The following is an 18,359-nucleotide window of genomic DNA, read 5'->3' as shown; positions in this document are numbered from 1 at the left end:
TGTAGAAAAGACTCAATGAGACAGCTTCTTTCTTCCTGCCCATTTGTCCTGAGCCGCCCTGAAATGCAAGCTGACCTTGGGGGCTCCAGCAGAACACGAGGTGTGCTTCTCTCATTGAGCTGGTTTGGTGCTTGTGGATGGGTGCGCTTTTCCGAAAGACCAGGCCAATGGTCCTGGCCTTTTCCCTCCTCCAGGGGGCTGTTTGATGCTATGATTTAAGCACACAAGGTCCGAATGTGGGACGGAGGCTTCTGTGCTCTCCGAAACAGACACCGGAGGAGCCCTGGGTTGGCCTGGGTATGGATCGCTCCAGCTACAGGCGGCTGCTCGGTGTGTGCTGGGGTCTAGAGCCTTCCCCTGACACAGCTATGATTCACAGAAACCTTAGGCTCCCAGTTCACAAGCCCGGGAACCACCTGGAGCTGCTCTTCCTTGATACCTTTTTCTGATCTTGCTGAACTGACTGCAGCTACGAGTTCCAGAATTCGGCCGCTCCTCTCCTAGGGCGGAGGCGCTCCCTTCCCATGTAAGCTCCCAGACCAGGGGCAGAGCCCGCACCTGCCAGAGACTGCAGGTTCCAGAGATAGAAAGCGAAAGGGCAAAGACAGCTCCAAGGGGGCCTCCGACCACGGCCAGAGGGCACAGGGGTCAGACCACCAGCTCAGCAAACCCAGCTCAGCACCACGACTGCAGCTGTGCGCCCTGGTGCCCAAAGATGCACACTGAGCCAGGAATTCCTCGCACGGGATGCCCATAACACATGGAAACATGCAGCTGCAGCCATCCAGCCAGACCAAGGGGGGTGGGCCCACCCCAGCCCAGGGGGGTTAAGCATTCTTTAAATTAAGAACAAAAAGACAAGTAGGACCTAGTGAAGACAGGGGGTGGGGGTGGGAACGGCTGTGTAGTGGAGCCACACAGGGAAGGGGTCCAGGCATAAGAAAAGGCACCAGCAAAGGCCAAGAGACTGGAGGGAGAGCCAAGGTTTGGGAATGGGGAAGGCAGCTCAGCAAGTCAGAGCGGCAAGGGCACACGGGTAAACCGAGGCTCTCAGGGTCTACCCTCATCCAGAGGATGAAGAAGTGACAGGACAAGGCCACCATGAGCAGGAACTAGAGTCAGGACCAACAGGAAGAAGGAGGGGCTGACCCCAGGCTCTAGAACACAAGGGAAAATGCCTCCAGCTTCCAGAAATAGCATCCTAATTAAGAGGAAAATAATGCTGGTGGGTGACCAGACAGTATCAAAACTTGTGCCCACTTTGTTTTTCCTGAGCAATCTTTGCTAATTAATTCTTAAAGATTCACACACGGGGATTAAAACACTCAGCTAGAAAAGCCAAACTGATCAATACCTTTCCAGGCTAATGGAGTGACTGGAGGCCGGGAGCCGGCTTCGGCCCAAAGCAGAACCAAGGGCAAGGGCACTCCAGGAATGAAAAGCACTCCCAAAGGAGCAGAGCCTCCCAGAGTGTCCCAAGTCCACGCTGGCCAGCAGGTGGTGACATCGAATGCTGTCACACCTAGCAGGGCTGCTGCTGAAATTCTGAGAAAGCCCAAGGTGCTGGAAGCCAGGGGGAGGCCGCCCCGGTGGGGTGGGTGGTGGTGTCCGGGAGGGGCAGCCAGAGGGCCCACTGTGGGAACGCCTGGCTAACCCTACACACACTGCTTGAGGGGGCTGGTCCACCTCTCAGTGTCTCTGTGGGGGCATGACAGCTTCATATGACTGAACGCACGGTGGATGGAAAGGAATGACACTTGGAACCAAGACATCAGAGTCTCCATTCTGCCACTGCTCAGCCAGTGACCTTGGGCCAGACGTGACATGACGCCCGGCTCGGTGGCCGCTCTGCAACGACTGACCACAAGAAGCCTGCCGAACCACACACAGGGTGTTGCAAGGACCCCCTGAAGGCGTGTGGGCACAGACCGAGGTGCAGGAACAAGCCCTCCTGTACAGGCCCCCAGCTACCCGCTTGAGACGGGGTTCTCGGCTTTCCTAGAGGCTGTGGGAGATGGGGGTGCATGGACAGAGAGTACCAGGAAGCAGCTCTGGGCAGAAACTCGGGTCAGAAAGGAGACTGTCCTCCCCATCAACCTTATCAGAAGCAGCAGAGCCGAGCAGAGGCGTCCAGAAGACTGTGTGATTCCAGGGGCGGGCGGGGGGGAGAGGGGGGACAGCTCCCCGACTCAACCTGGGGCTTCAGACCAGAGAAGGACTGTTTGCAAGAGTGCCTTTGCAGAGAGCACGGGGAAGGCTGGAAACAGTGCAGAATAACTAATTAATGATGGTAAAGTATTGTGGAAGGGGAAAACGCTGCATAACCGCTAAGTGGTGGGGTTATTATTATTCATGCAATATTCATACTGGCTCTTCAGCCTCTGAGAAGCTCCGCTCCGCAGTCTTCAGGGACCCGTGGAGGGAAGCATGTGCCCAGGGGGCGGGGCTGTGAGACGACAGCTGGCCTGGCCCACGGGGAAAGGGCCATGACACTGGACACTGCAGCAACACCCAGCCCACCTGAGAGCCCCAGGGGCTTGGCAATACCACACCACCTGTCTCCATCCACCAGGAGAGAGGTTCTCTGAGCCCTACTGTGTGGCAGGGTCTGTGTCGGGCATTTATCTTTTAAGGAAGCGCCTTAAATTTTGCAGGGCCAAGGGCATGCCACATGTCTAAATATTCCAAGGTTCGAGATCAAGACATACGTGGCCCAACCCACTTGCCCTTCAGGGTCCTGCTGTCCACTCCCTGTGGGTTAGCTGTCCGAGGGGAAAGCTCTTTTCTGCTGAGGGCCTGAAGGCTGTCAGGTCTTCTGGGCAGAACAGGAAGACGTGGGGCCTGGCCTGGGCTTCCTGGAATGCCAGGACCCTGCGGGACTCAGGACAGGGCCTGGCCCAGTCAGCCTTCCCAGCGGCCTCCTCCCCAACACCTTGATTTCCTCCCTGCACTTCTGGCCAGCGCTGAGGCGTGCCTCCCAAACCAGCTTGCCAAGCAGAGGAAGGAAGTGAGATTTTCTGGGTATCTGCCAAGCAATGCCTGTTGGTCTCTGAAATGGAAGCAGCCCCTCCCTTGCCTTCTAGTTTCCAGTCCCCCACAAGGCTAGGTTTCCTCTCTGGACACACCACCCTCACTTTGGGCTGCCTGGTGCACACACACGTCCCCTTCCCATATGAGTGCGTGCTGACCCAGTTCTCAAACTTTGAAAACACTTTATAAGACCGAAAAGGAAAAAAAAAAAGTCTTTGTATCTGGATATGTGTGTGATACGGGGGCCCTTTACAGCCAGAGTAGGGACGGGGGCCTCTCTTCTGGGGTCCATGGCCCTCATTTCTCCAGAAAGCCCCAGCAGATGAAGGCCCATCTCAGGGTCACATGCCTGAATAGGAGAGTTCTCGGGTGTGAGTCTGGGTCAGCCTGGTTCCAGGACAGGGACTCACACCAGCACACAGACTGGACAGTTTCTCAAGGTGTCATGTGTGGCCCAATGAGTGGGACTCATGTGCAGCATGGGAGGTTCTCTATTCTCTGAGTGTCCCCTGAGGCCTTCCCCGGGTCAGCCCCCACCCACTGTGTTCTGTGGGGCTCCTCAAGGGCCAGCCACAGGCTACAACAGACACCAAACCTCAGGCCACATGCCGCCTCCGGTGGGGAAGTGGGTATGAGGTGTGTAATGTGGCCTCCAAGCCGACCCTGTGGGTGTGGCCCCAGACAATCCAGCCTGTCTTCTGTCTCCCAGGAGGGCTGCCCACAGCTGGTCCACTCGCCACACTGCAGCCGGCGGGCTCTTCCTCCAAGGCTGCAGCACAGGCCCTGTGGGATAAGGCTCGCCTTCCTCCCCCTGGCTCACCAAGCCCTCCCCCACTAGCCTTTGCTCACTGCTCAGCCTCACCCCGAATTCCCCCCCAAGGCCAGGCCACCCTCCCGCTCCTGCCCCAGCAGGGGCTGCCCTCTCTTCTTAGCGCTCCATCCTTCCTGTCCCAACCAGATGTGTTCCTGCACCCCATTCCTGCTGCCAGGTCCTGCAGACTGGCTCCTGGAAGCTGGAGGTCCGCTTCATGCACGAATAAACTCACCAACAAGTGCAGCTACTGGGCATGCGCTGGGAGGTGGCCAGGAGAGACACGGGATCCTTGCCCCGAAAGAAGTGACAGTACAGGGAGGAATGAGATCCCCAACAGGCACATATGAAGACAGATATGCCACTAAGATTGTGAGGAGCTCTGTGAGAGAGCATCTCCAGGACTCTGGGGAGCAGCGGCAAGAATCCCACCCAGAGCAGATGACTCGTGACGAGGCTTCAAGATGGGTCATGACATTGACAGACATCCCACCAGGTGGGGTGCGCTATGGGGCTGAGGAGGGACATACTAAACGCTTGGGTCTGTCCTGGTGGCAGCTGGAGGCTGTTAAAGGATTTTAAGCCAGAAAGGCACATACATGATTAACTCTCACTCAGTAAGACTCCTCCTCCAGGAAGCCCTCCCAACACCCTAGTATGGATCAGAGGCTCCTCTGTTTTCCTCCATGTTTCCTTCATCTCAGCACTCAATACACCACATTAGAACAGTCCTTACTACAGACTGTCAGTTCCTTCAGATAGGGGCCTGACGTTGTATAGCAGCAGAGCCTGGTACAAATCAATATTTGCTTAATGAAAGAGAAAGCCCCTGTGTCCATGTGTCCCAGGACGGCAGGGTGGCCCAGGAGCCCAGCTCCACACCTTGCACCTCTTCCCCTAGACAGCAGCTCCTTGACAACATGGCCCAAAGGTTTGCCTCGGTTTCTGAGGGTGTCCAGCCAGATTCCAGGCAGAAATTCCCCAGCCACTCATCCGTTTTGTTCAGACGAGCAGGAGAGAGCAAGCCAGTTCATCTTACTGAGAACCATTAGCCCCTTATTTAATGGAATCAAATTTAATAAAAGGAGCAATTCAAGCAATTCTGGAGGATAAATGAGGGTCTGGATGTGACAGAGATGCTTACGGTGACTTTAAAGAGGAAGCACAAGTGGTTTAATTTGGAAGTGCGTGAAAAAGTCTGCTGATCTGTGTGCCAGCCAGGCCAACCCCCTACAGGGTGCAAGGACCATGGGGAGTTCCCGGAAGGCACTTTGCTGAGGTCACCCCAACCGCCCTTACCCTGTGGGGCACATTCTCCCCTCAGGATCCCTCAGGTCAGTGCCGCGTGTTTGGGAGATGTCAAGTAGCCCAGACCCTTCCCCAAAGAGCTTCTCCAAATCACCCATCTGCCAGGCTCTTAAAAACTCATTTCAGGCCGCCATCTCCGGAAAGCTAGAAAAGGCTTACTTTTCCCATTTCCTCTCACTAAGTATAGCTTAAAGCATAGAGGTTATATGAAAACAAACAAACAGAAGAAGATCCTAAAAGGTGTAGAGAATAAGGCAAACTGGCTGAGGACTTCGGGAGCCCTACTGGACACCGCATGTGGCCTGAGGTCACAGTGTGGCTGTCACAGCTCATAAAAATATGAGTCAATAAAATAGACTTTCACTCTCCTCTAAGATTTCTAGATTATGCGTGACAGTTCAGGCTACAGAATAACACGTCTATTGTAGTTCTCCGTCTCTGTAGAGGAAACATTGAAGAGAGGAAAGGGACAGAGACACAATTTCCTCTTTTCACTTGAACTGTGAAAATGTTGACAACAGTAGATGGTGAAATGTCTTGTATACATAATGTAATACCTACAGCAACCACTCAAAAGGCTATGAAAAGCAATATGTTCAAAACCACTATAGTCAAATCAAATAGAATTCTAAAAGATGTCCCAGTAACACACAGGAAGGTAGGGAGAAGAGAAATGAAACACAGAGAACAAGGAGAAATCAAAATATAAAGTGACAGCCTGAAAGCTCTGACATAACATAATGTAAATTGCAAATGTATACCAATTAAAAACATATTTATAAAGTCTAAATAAAAAATGATTGAGCCATATGCTGTCTACAAGAAACTCACCCCAAAAATGATGTAGACAGGCTGAAAGTAAAAGGATGGAAGAAGAAACGCCATGCAGGCATTAACAAAAAGAAAAGAGGTGTCAGTTCTATTAATATCAGATACATTTCAGAACCAAGGAAAGTATTAGGGCCAGAGATATTACATGACATTTTATTACACTACATAATGAGAAAAGAGTTGATCCACCAGTAGACATAGTAATCCTAAATATCTATAATCAAACAACAGAGCTACAGAATATGTGAAGCAAAAACTTATAACACTGAAAGGAAAAATAGACAGATGCACAATTAGAGTTAAAGGCTTTGATCGGAGTGCCTGGTGGCTTAGTCGGTTGGGTGTCCAACTTCGGCTCAGGTCATGATCTCGCAGTTTGTGAGTTCCAGCCCTGCATCCGGCTCTATGCTAACAGTCCAGAACCTGGATCCTGCTTCAGAATCTGTGTCTCCCTCTCTCTCTGCCCCTCCCCAGTTCACACTCTGTCTCTGTCTCTGTCTCTGTCTGTCTGTCTCTCTCTCAAAAATAAACATTAGAAAGAAAGAAAGAAAGAAAGAAAGAAAGAAAGAAAGAAAGAAAGAAAGAAAGAAAGAAAGAAAGGCAGGCTTTGGCGACCCTCTCTCAACAAGTAATAGAACAAGTAGACAAAAATCAATGATGATATGAAAAGAATTCAACGACACTATCAAGCAACAGGACCCTACATCAGCAGAATATGTTTTCTCTTCAAGCCCTGATGTAAGATATACCAAGATATCTAGACTATATTCTGCATCAAACCTCAACAAAATTAGAATAATTTAAATCAGACAAAGTGTGATCAGAATGGACTCAACTAGAAACTGACAGTAGAAAGATAACAGGAAATTTTTCAAATGCTTGGACACTAACAATACTTCTAAGTAATTCCTGGGTCAAAGAGGAAGTCTCAAGGGAAATCAAAATGTTTATTAACCAAATGAAAATGAAGACACACACATCAGAGTTTGTGCGGCACAGCTAATGCAGGGCTGGGAGGGCAATTTATACCACAAATGCTTTCATAAGAATAAAGGAAAAGTCTTCAAACAATAATCTAATATCCCACTTGAAGAAACTAGAAGAATATCAAGTAAAACTAGAAGAAGCAGAAGGAAGTAAATGATAAAGACAAGAGCAGAAGTCAATGAGACTGAAAACAGAAAAGTAATAGATAAAATCAATGAAACAAAAAAACAACTCACCCAGTTCTTTGAAAAGATAGATCAAACTGACAAACCTCTAGCAAGACTGACAAAGAAAAAAGGAGAGATGACACTAATTACCAACATCAGAAGTGAAACAAGGATATCACTACAAACCTTGTAGATGTCAGGGGGATAATAAGGAAATACTATGAACAAATCTACACATAAACACTGGGTGACCTAGATAAAATGGACTAATTAATTCCCCAAAAAGTACAAACTGTCATAACTCCCCCAATATGAAACGGATACTTCGAGTAGCCCTATAACTATTAAGGAAATTGATGATAATCGACAAACCCCAAAAGAGAAATCTGCAGGCCCATACATTTCGGGGAGAATGCTAACAAGTGTTTAAAGAAAAATTTTTATCATTTATACACAAATCTCATCCAGGAAATAGAAGAGGAGGGTACACTTCCTCATTCATTTTATGAAACAACATTACCTAGACATTAAAACCAGAGAAAAAATGGTGCCAAAAAAAAAAAAAAACCCGCAGACCAGTATCCCTCATGAATATAGATTCAAAAACACTTTCCAAAATGTTATCAAGTAGAATTCAGCAAAATGAAAGAATTATATACATCATGACTGAATGGGGTCTATTCAGGGATGCAAGGCTAGTTGGATATTCAAAAATCCTCTGATGTAATCCACCGTATTAACAAACTCAAGAATAAAATCACATGATCATATCAAGCAATGTGGGAAATGTATTTGACAGAGTTCTACAGCCACTGATGAAAAAATATTTGGAAAACTAGGAAAAGAAGGACACTGCTTCAACTTAATTAAGAATCTACCAAAAAACTTGACTGCTAGCATCATACTTAATAGTGAGAAACACAACGCTCCCATTTCAGATCTCATGGTTAGTGAGCTCGAGCCCGTCAGGCTTCTCAGTGTCAGCATGGACCCTGCTTGGGATTCTCTCTTTCTCTCTCTCTCTCTGTGCCCCTCCCCAGCTCTCTCTTTCTCTCTCTATCTCTCTCTGTCTCAAAATGAACAAATAAACACTTAAAAAATTCCACAACAGTAATGAGAGAAATAAAGAATCTTAATAAATGGAAATACAAACCGAGTTCATAGAAAACACAACATAATGAAAATGTCCAATCTCCCCAAATGGATCTATACATTTAATATAAGTCCTATCAAACTCCTGGCAAGATTCTTTTCTCGAAATAGATAAGATTATTCTAAAATTTACATGGAAAGGTAAAAGAAATAGAATTGCTAAAAATGTTTTTTTTTTTTTAAAGTAAGAGTAAAGTAGGAGGGATCACTCTACCATCCTGAAACGCATATACCTACAGAAATCAAAGCTGTGTGATATTGGCAGCAGAACAGACACACACATCAGTGGAAAAGAAACTACGACCCAGAAACAGTCCATAGAAGTATGATCAACTGATTTCTGACAAGGGAGCAAAATCAGTTCAATAGAGAAAGAATTGTTTTTCCTACCGATGTTTCTGGAGCAACTGGTTATCTACAGGTAGCAATAACAACACCAATTAAACATCCTGAGCCAAACTCACAAATAGCTCCAAATGGTCCATAGATTTAAATATAAAATATAAAACTATATAACTTTATGAAAGGTGAAGTAGAAATGTTGTGACTCATGTCAAGGGGTTTTTTTTAATTTCTTTTTAAAAATTTTTTAATGTTTTATTTATTTTTGTGAGAGAGAGACAGCATGAGCAGGGGAAGAGGGTCAGAGAGAGAGGGAGACACAGAATCCAAAACAGGCTCCAGGCTCTGAGCTAGCTGCCAGCACAGAGCCCCATGCAGGGCTCGAACCCACGAACGGTGAGATCATGACCTGAGCCAAAGTTGGATGCTTAACCGACTGAGTCACCCAGGCACCCCTAATTTCTTTTTTTTAACATTTATTCATTTCTGAGAGACAGAGGGTGAGCAGAGAGAGAGACAGACAGACAGAATCCAAAGCACGCTCCATGCTCCAAGCCGTCAGCACAGAGCCCGATGTGGGGCTTGAACCCACGAACTGTGAGATCATGACCTGAGCTGAAGTTGGACGCCCAACCGACTGAGCCACCCAGGTGTCCCTATCAAGGTATTTTTAAAGGGAACCAGGAGGCCATGAAGGAGACGGACCGTATGCACATCCTCACCTGAACTTTTGAACTGGGCCAAGCTACAAATATTGCGAGGACTCGGGCTGAACATCTACACTTGCTATATACAGGAAGAGATTGCTCATGGATAGCTTTAGCAACCAAGTATAGTCAGTCAAGATTACTCTTCTGCCGACGACACGGAAGAACTTCTTTGTAAACAATATACAAGCATTCCCTTTGTCTTTGGACACCCTTGACCTCTGTCCCTGAAGGAGCGCTATGTGGGTCGCTGCCCAAACCCCTGTGTTCCCTGCATTGCAATTCTGAGGCCCCAAATCAATGCTTTTGTTTTTATTTTAGCTCAGGCTCTTTTTTCTTTTCTTTTTTTTTTTTTTTTTTTTTTTTTTTGGCTGACATCTTTTAAGAGAAAACATAAGATAAAATCTTGGAGACTTAGGGTATGCATGGTGAAAACTTCTCAAATGTGATATCAAAAGCATGATCCATAAGAGAAAAAATATCAGTAAGTTAGACTTCCTTAAAATTAAGTACTTTTGCTTTGTAAAGAACACTGGGAAGAGGATGAAGAGACCAGGTAGGGACTGGAAGAAAATATCTGCAGGTCACATGCTTGACTAAGGACTCATGTCCAGACACATGGAGAACTCTTAAAATTCAGTAGAAGAGGAAAAAAGCAAGCAAACCGGTTAGAAATTGGGCAAAAGTCATGAAGAGAATTCTTGTTTGATCAGGACATTTTGCCTCGCCTTCCTGGGGTCACGACCCCTCCTTTCTTCACCTTCTGCTGCCCTTCTGAGTGACCCTAGTGTATTGTTTTCTTTTGTTACATTTGTTATAAATTGTTACACAGCAAAAGAGACCCAACAGTCAAGAATCCTTTCTTCCTGAAATCCAGTCTGATGATTCTGAACCATTGTGTTGGCAGGAATCTGAAACAGGGGAAAAGCTGTCAGGAAAGATTTTTACAAAGATCTCAGGGACTAAGAGCCAAGGAATAAAGTGATGACTTTGACTTGTAAGATAAAAACGAATTTAATTCTCTTTACCCAGGCCTCTGCCATCTTTTCATTATAAATTAAGGCGGGGGCGGGGTGGGGGGGAGCCTCTGCTCTCTTCAATAACTCTGGCTCTTTCAGTGAAGAATGTTTTAGGAACGGGAACATAATTAAAGTGATATTGTATTTCTTTTATTATCATGATTATAATAATACATAGATTTCAGCGGGTGCTTTCCAACAGAATTAAAACGGAGACAGATGGCTACCGTTTGGGTTGGAATTGGAGTTCATAGGAATATTTTATATGGCAGCATTTTCAAAAGGAAGAAAATGCAAACCTCTAAGAAAATGTCTTAGAAATTTCACCATATCTTTCCAATAGCTATCCTTAGAACAATATTTTAGCAAAATTTAACAATATTGATTGGTTGGTAGTTAAGTGGCAAATAATTTATTTAGAATTGTGACAAACATAATCCAAAATCTAGTTGTAAGTCTTTTATCATCATATCAAAAGTTACACCAGGCTTTCTCGGACAGATATCTTATGCTTCCAAATGTGAAACTCTGAGAATTACCTAAGAGCATTTTTGCATTTTCTAGCATGGAATGAATAACTGAAATCATTAGACTATCAGGCAAACTCAAAAATGAGGAATGTTCTATAGGGAGAAAAAAAAAAGAGATGGAAGCTTCTAAAATATCAGTGTCATCAATGACAAAGGTTGTACAGAGTTCCAGATAAAGAAAGCTAAAGAAATAAGCTTACCAAATATAACACCTTCCCCTTCCACTGGCTCCTTTGCTGAGCTCAGTGCAAGCAGCAAAGGGCATTGGTGGGTGCACTGAAATATTGAACTGAAATAGATCATGTGAAAGGATTTTGTCAATGATAACTTTACTGATGTTGATAATTATGCTGTGGTTATGCAAAAGATTGTCTCTATTCTTACGAAATACACACTGACCCGGCTCATGGGTGGCTCACTCAGTTGGGTGTCTGACTTCGGTTTGGGTCATGGTTCAGTGGGGCTCTGTGCTAACAGCTATCTCAGAGCCTGGAGCTTGTCTTTGGATTCTGTGTCTCCCTCTCTGTCCTTCCCCTGCTCACACTGTCTCTCTCTCTCAAAAATAAATAAAACACAAAAAAATATATACACTGATGTATTTAGAGGTTTAAAAAATGATATATACAACTTACTCTCAAATGGCTCTGAAAAAAAGATCTCCCTCCCTCTCTCTCTCTATGTGTGTGTGTATACATATATATATATATATAATATGTATTAATTTGTTTTATATAAACATATCTCTCTATAGAGAGCACAGAAGATAAAGCAAATAATGTAATTTGGTTAAGAAGTCAGCAAATCATATAGGTGTTCTTTGTATGATTTATTCTTACAACTTTTAAGTTTGAAACTTACAAATCTGAAATAGAAGGCTGAGAGAACAGTTTTAAAAGTCACGTCAGTTTTCCATGATGACACTACTACTTCCTATTCTCAACTGGGAGGCAGTTTGGTATTAGAGCTAAAAATACAGCTTTGTGGTATCAAAATATTTATATTTGAATCTCAGCATTCCCACTCACCTGCTATGTGATGTCTGGTAAGCTACTTTATCACTCTATGCCTCAGTTTCCTCATCTGTGAAATGGGCATGCTGATAAGAGCATCTGCTTTGTGGGCTATTTGTGAGAAACAAATGAGATCTACATAGAAGTGCTGGGTGAGGCACCATGCTCAGAATCAGCTCTCAGGAAGTGGGCTTTTATGATGTTTTCCAGGAAAGCATTCTACATGTAAGAGAGAAGACATAGTAAGAGCTGAGTTTAATGCCAAAGGAGAAGGACAGGGATAGGGACAGAAGAGAGCCAGGGAGAGGGAAAGGGAGAAGGAGAAGAAAGAGATGAAGGATGGGGTGCCAGGTGGTCGGTCGGTTAAGCGACCGGCTTTGGCTCAGGACGTGATCTCAAGGTTCATGGGTTCGAGTCCTGCATCAGGCTCTGTGCTGACAGCTCAGAGCCTAAAACCTGCTTCGGATTCTATGTCTCCCTCACTCTCTGCCCTTCCCCTGCTTGAGCTCTGTCTCCCTCTCGCTCTCTCAAAAAAATAAACACTAAAAAAAATTTTTTTAAAGAGATGAAGGAGAAGGGATCTTACCTACAAGCTGTCGAGATTCATAAGCTACAGTAAATAAAACAGTGTGACATGACTCAATACAGAGATCGATACAAAAAGTAGCACAGAATAGGAATCCCATTAATAGTTCAAACATTCATCAAATGGGTGTAAAATAGAAGCAGCATTGAAAAGCAGGGGAGAAAGGAAAAATTGTTAAATGAATATATTAAGACAATGGATGTTTTATACAGAAAAAAGTAAAATTAGAAGCTTTCTTTAGGCCATGTGCAAAATAAATTCCAAACGAATTAAAAGTCGGGTTGTGAAAAATACAACCACTTTAAAATTTTTTTAAAAAGCCAAATTCTTAGACAAGACAGAAAAACCAAACACTCCAAAAGTCAAAGAATGGTAAATGTGATTATATCACATTTAGAGACTTCTGCAGAGCAAAGGATGACACAAAGATAAAAGATAAGCAATATACTGAGACAGCATATTTGCAACACATGGCAGAGCCCTATAATTAATAAAAAAAAATATGTAAAAGACCAATAACCAAAGAAAAACAACAAGAAACTTCCAGAAAAAGAAACCTGGCTGTCTGGTAAACATATATTCCATATTTTCACTAATAATCGGGAACATGTAGCCTAAAAACTTGGAGATAATATTTTACAACTCTGATAGGCAAAAATAATAATAATAATAATAATAATAATAATGAGAAGTCTGACGATATTGAATATCACTAAATCTCTAGAGGGACAGATATATCCAGACCTCACTAATTGGGAACAATCTGACAATATCCAATAAAAGGAGAATCGTGCATCCTCATTAACAGTGACCCCTATTCCAGATTGTCTCCCAAAAGAACGGGGTTCTAGAAGATGGAAAGGCCCGTTGCAGCATTGGCTACCATGCAAAAAGTTACAAACAACCTAAATCTGTCAGTACCAGAATGTATAACTACATTATGATACAATGTTTCATCAGAATGGAGTGGGCAGCTGAAACAAATGTATGTGATCAGAATGGGGAGCTCATGTAACCCGTTGAGTATGTTGTGGTGACATTCAGGTCACTGTTGAACACCTAGAAAGCAACACAGGAAGGAAGCACAGAGGTGCTGTTTCTTCCCGGAGAAGAGAAAAAAACAGGGCAGAGGAGGGGAGCCTAAAGGGCATTAACTCCATTTGTGACATTCTGTTTCTTTGATGGATGTGTTGATTTCTCTATCTCCTTTCAAATGCATGTATCTAAAACAACAAGCTAAGTTTTTAAATGTGTTAATTCAAGGTGTTGGGTCCATATGTTCATTACATGGATCTCAGTTTTAAAAATAGTTGTAGAATCTTCTAAAGTTACTTTTCCCAAAACTCTCCAGCTACTCTGTGTGGAAAATAGTGGATCATGCAAGCCTTGACCTCACTGGAATCAACAGACAGAGACGCCTACCATGTCCCTAAAAGTCCTCACACACAGCTCTCCCATACACCCTGGGGTGCCACCCTGGTCATCTGCCCTCGGTTACTAGATATCACTCCATAATCCTCCAGATCTGTTTCACCAGCTTGTAAAGGAAACTATTTCTTGGACCATTCAACAGGCTATCATGCTATTTTTTTTTTTTTTTTGGTGCATAGAAATGTATTTATTTGGTATTAAGAATATATATGATCATTATGAAAAATTTCAATCCAAAAAACTAAAAGATGCCTCATTATCCTATTTCCTAGAATGAGTAAAAGGAAACAATTAATGATTTGCTGTATTTACTTCCAGTCAATTTTTGGAGAGGCAAGCAAACATATTGCAAAATATAACAACCTAACTATAACTCTATAACTGTCACTTTGTCACTTCTTTGACCATGTCAGTCTGAGAAAGTTATGTCTTTCATGTAAACAGCTTGGATATCATTGGAAACATTCAAGCATAATTGCTTTAGCCAGATTCCGACTGAAAATCATTTCTTTCTGGTTTCCACTGGGGTCAGCGGTGCTGAAGAGAACCCCCAGTAAATATTTGGGGGAGCTTTTCTTTTATCCTGTTATTTCATCAGGATACGTTCCTGAAGGTAGAATTTCCAGATAAAAGGTTGGGAACAGCTTACACTCTGCTACATGTTGTCAAATTGCCTTCTGAGACAATTAATTCAATCAGTGTTTCAAATATCCAACAGCAAGTGTTCCCCCCATGGCAGATACATGCTTTAAGTGCAGTAATAGACTGAGTTCTCTCAATAGCCCTATGAGGTCGGTACAATCATTATCCCCAATTTACAGATGAGAAAACTGAGCAGAGAGGATCGGCAACCTGCCCACACTCCTGGGGCGGGTAAATAGCAGAAGAGGATTAACATTCAGTGGGTGTAGAACTAGATAAACACTCCAAACGGCTACTTTCTCTACTAATAGTATCTGAAAACACTACTAATGGGTTGTGATGCCTTGGCCAGTGAATTAAAACCTCATCCTTAAAGTGCAGAAAATGGTGAGACCTATTTCATAAAACTGCATAAGGATGAAACGAGCTTATGTAAAATGTTTAAGGGAGTATGCAGCATGCCGAGTGTACTCAAAATGTTAAATTTTAAATATTTGTTTTATTATTTGCCACCTTGAGCATTTTCAAGATTTATTGTTTGTTTGGAATTCTTTACCAAGCTGTCTGTTTGTGTAATATGCACATTTTTTTCCATTGGATTTCTTAAATTTAACTTCCTTCCCACACCCTACCCCAGGACACACTGGTTTGTATATCTATATAAGGTCAAAAGCAGAAACAGGTCAGAATATCTGCCACCTTCTGCCACTTTACAGAGAACACTTTGCATTTTCTGCCCTACACACACTTAGTTCTTGATTATTGGTTTTAGCCACCCCTCACTGCCATTGCTGCTTGTTACACGTGTCCATTTCCATGTGTAAACTGATAGATGCCGAGGCCCTCTGATTGACAGGCTAGTTCCCAGAAAGCCAACGTTTTCACTCGCTCCCGGGCTGGGTGCAAGCTTCAGACAGACACCTGCCCATGGGAATAACACTGCCCACGTCCAGGATACGGGCTATTGCTTCCCCAGGCAGAAGATTCGATCTAAAGATACACTGCTTGCCTTTGAGTTTTGACCCAGTGCAAGTTCTGAAAAACAGCATCTTGATGTAGAGGGAGGATGTTTTGTTGCCTTTTTAAGAAATAATAGTTAATTCCAAAGGGGATTTTGCAAACTCACGTGGCTGTTTCGTGGCTGTTTCAACTCTGTCTCTGTCTACACATATCATTCTAAACATCATTCTATGCCTCTATCTCTATCTCTCTTGGTTTTTTTTTTTTTTCTCCCTGTCTGCTTCTCTGGTCTTCTATTTCTCCCTCTATATCTGGTCCTACTTTTCTATTAGTCCCTGACTTTCTCCCTTCTTCCTTCTTTTGATGCACAGAGTTAAAGATGACTTTAAAACACTGGGACACCTCTGGGTGACTAAGAGCCTACTCCACTCCATAACAAAACAGATTCACCACTAACTAGAGAAACATCTACATACCTACATTTTCTCATTTTATGTAATTCTTTCGGTTTGACTTAATTAAATCGAGCTTCATTTTCATACAATCTTAGAAGATATGCTGTATTATCCCCCATTTTATTGGTTCAGAAACTGAGAGAGGGTCTAAGTTCACTGTAGTTTGTCAGCAACGGAGCCATGATTTAAAGCCAGATTGGTCTAGCTCCCAAACCCAAAGCTCTTTCCACCATGTGACCCTTTCCTGTCCTCTGGCCCAGAAGCATTTATAAGTTGCAGCTGGAATGAAAGAGACAAAATCATTCTTGATGTCTCATGTCTCAAACTGAGAAAAGCTGTCTATTTAAAGGGACTCCTCTGTGCTCTCGGGACTGAGCCCCAGTGGGCTGATGCTCCCCCAGTGTCCCACTCACTGAGGCACCCCAGCCATGGAAGAGTCACATCCACCCCGTTTCTGCATTCCTCACTCACCTAGGAGAAGGAGGAGGGCTCTCAGCATGTTGGCCCCATTGCCCATCCTGGCTCTCTGCTCCTGGCTTCTCTCCGAGCAAGCACTGTGGCTCTGTGACCCAAAGCTCTGAGGGACAGGAGCCAAGTTCCACGTGACAGACAAGGAGGAAGCTGCTGCCACGGTGGTGGGGAGGCTACTCAGTTCCTCTCAGCTCTGTTGAAGGGCAGGGCTGAGGGAAATGCCTGTTGAGCTTGCCCTGTCGGTCGGTGGAAGGGGGCAAGCCCATGGTGAGGGCTCACTGAGGCATGCTGGGATGCTAGCTATCACCCAGCACAGTCTCCCATGACCCACTCCCCACCACACACACACAGCATGGGAACAGAAGTGCACCTGCGTGCATCTTCTTGCCAAAGACCCAGGATGATAAGTCTCAGAGGGGGATGTGGGCAAAGTTGGTCAGTGTGGACATCCAGGTCCTGCAGCACCCCCCACGGCTTTGGGTCAGGGCCAGGAAGCCCCCCACCAGCCCACAGTGCACTCCAGTCACTGTTTTGTTGACGTAGACACCTCTGAGTCTGGGGAGTTCTATGACTTTCTTCTCCAAATCACATTTTTGATATCCAAAATAAAGTAGCTAGGATCATAAAAGAAACCAGCTATACTGAAATACAGTTATCTAAATATTTATTTTTTTTTTATTTTTTTAATGTTTTATTTATTTCTAGGAGAGAGAGAGAGACAGCATGAGCAGGGGAGGGTCAGAGAGAGAGGGAGATACAGAATCTGAAACAGGCTCCAGGCTCTGAGCTGGCTGTCAGCACAGAGCCCGACGTGGGGCTCGAACCCACGAACTGCGAGATCATGACCCAAGCGAAAGTCGGATGCTTAACCGACTAAGCCACCCAGGCACCCCATTTATCCAAATATTTAGAAAGCAGGCTTATGACGTAGAAATGTATGTGCTTCATTACCTGCACAGCCATGAGCAAGATCTAACGCTGGTGCAGTAACTACCACCATCCTGACCTCATGACAAAGGTAAACGATATTTAGAGATATCTGCACCAGATAAAATGTGGATGAAAATATCTGCAGTTCCTACTAGCAATGAAGCTCACGCAGGTGGTAATAGCACTGCTGTTTCTTGGCTACCCTTATGTTGAAAAGAACTGTTAAGTTTCCATCAGAGGCTAGAGGCCTGAGAAGTGATGTTTTTCCCAGCCACATTCACAGAGCCCATGGTAAGCACCTTACACTGGAAGGACCCTTGGTTGCCAACGCAAGCTCAACCAACAGATTTTGGGGCCACGTGTTTCCATACTTCTCCTTGACACCTGCTTGACTGTCAAGTCTTCAGTTCAAATGGCAAGAAATCTCACTTTTCAAAATGCAAAGCCACTTAATGACAGTTGTTGTGTCCCATCCAACTGAGTGGACAGCAGTTAACTTCTTGGCCATTCTCAAGCTCCCTCTGCCAAAATCCCTGAAACAGCTAACTCACTTTTGTCCTTCTGAGTCTCAGGTCAGTGATGGACATGAGCAGAGTAGTCTGTTCACCAGAAAAAGCAGTTTGCTTCGCTTTGGTGCCTTAAGGTTCCATCCGTCTATCCAAACACACTTTATTTCACACCAAAGAGTTCAGGGCAGTCTTCACCTACACCAGGAAACATACTCTCCCTGTCTTCTCTTGAAACATGTGAACTTCTTTTTATTATTATTTTTTAAGTAGGCTTTACGCCCAGCGCAGAGCCCAACGTGGGGCTTGAACTCATGATCCCTAGATCAAGACCTGAGCTGAGATCAAGAGTCCCACGCTTAACTGACTGAGCCACCCAGGCAGCCCATGAAACATGTGAACTTTTAAAGCTTTCATCCTGTTTAGTGGAGATGTTGGAAGAAGAAATATTTCACTTCCTAAGCAAACAATAAGAACATGCCAG

At 44.6% G+C, this 18,359-nt stretch overlaps 1 protein-coding gene across 3 annotated transcripts in view; it reads right to left on the bottom strand.

Moving 5' to 3' along the window:
• The window catches only part of TMEM273 (transmembrane protein 273), a 37,135-nt gene extending 20,627 nt beyond the window's left edge, over positions 1-16,508 (bottom strand). For 2 of the 3 annotated variants that reach the window (XM_039233640.1, XM_039233643.1), the window contains exon 1: positions 9,351-9,416. In XM_039233640.1, coding sequence (XP_039089571.1) covers positions 9,351-9,405 — 55 coding nt within the window. In that variant the 5' untranslated portion in view covers positions 9,406-9,416. Of the gene's footprint in view, positions 1-9,350; positions 9,417-16,439 lie in introns of those variants that run through there. The other variant, XM_039233642.1, reaches the window with a different exon arrangement.
• Positions 16,509-18,359: the final 1,851 nt, after the last annotated feature.

The sequence above is a fragment of the Hyaena hyaena genome, unplaced genomic scaffold (assembly GCF_003009895.1).
Source record: "Hyaena hyaena isolate Hyena2069 unplaced genomic scaffold, ASM300989v1 scaffold_78, whole genome shotgun sequence".
In the NCBI taxonomy this organism is placed as follows: Eukaryota; Metazoa; Chordata; class Mammalia; order Carnivora; family Hyaenidae; genus Hyaena; species Hyaena hyaena.
Note: the sequence above shows the minus strand (reverse complement) of the source record. Positions and strands in the feature narration are given on the sequence as shown.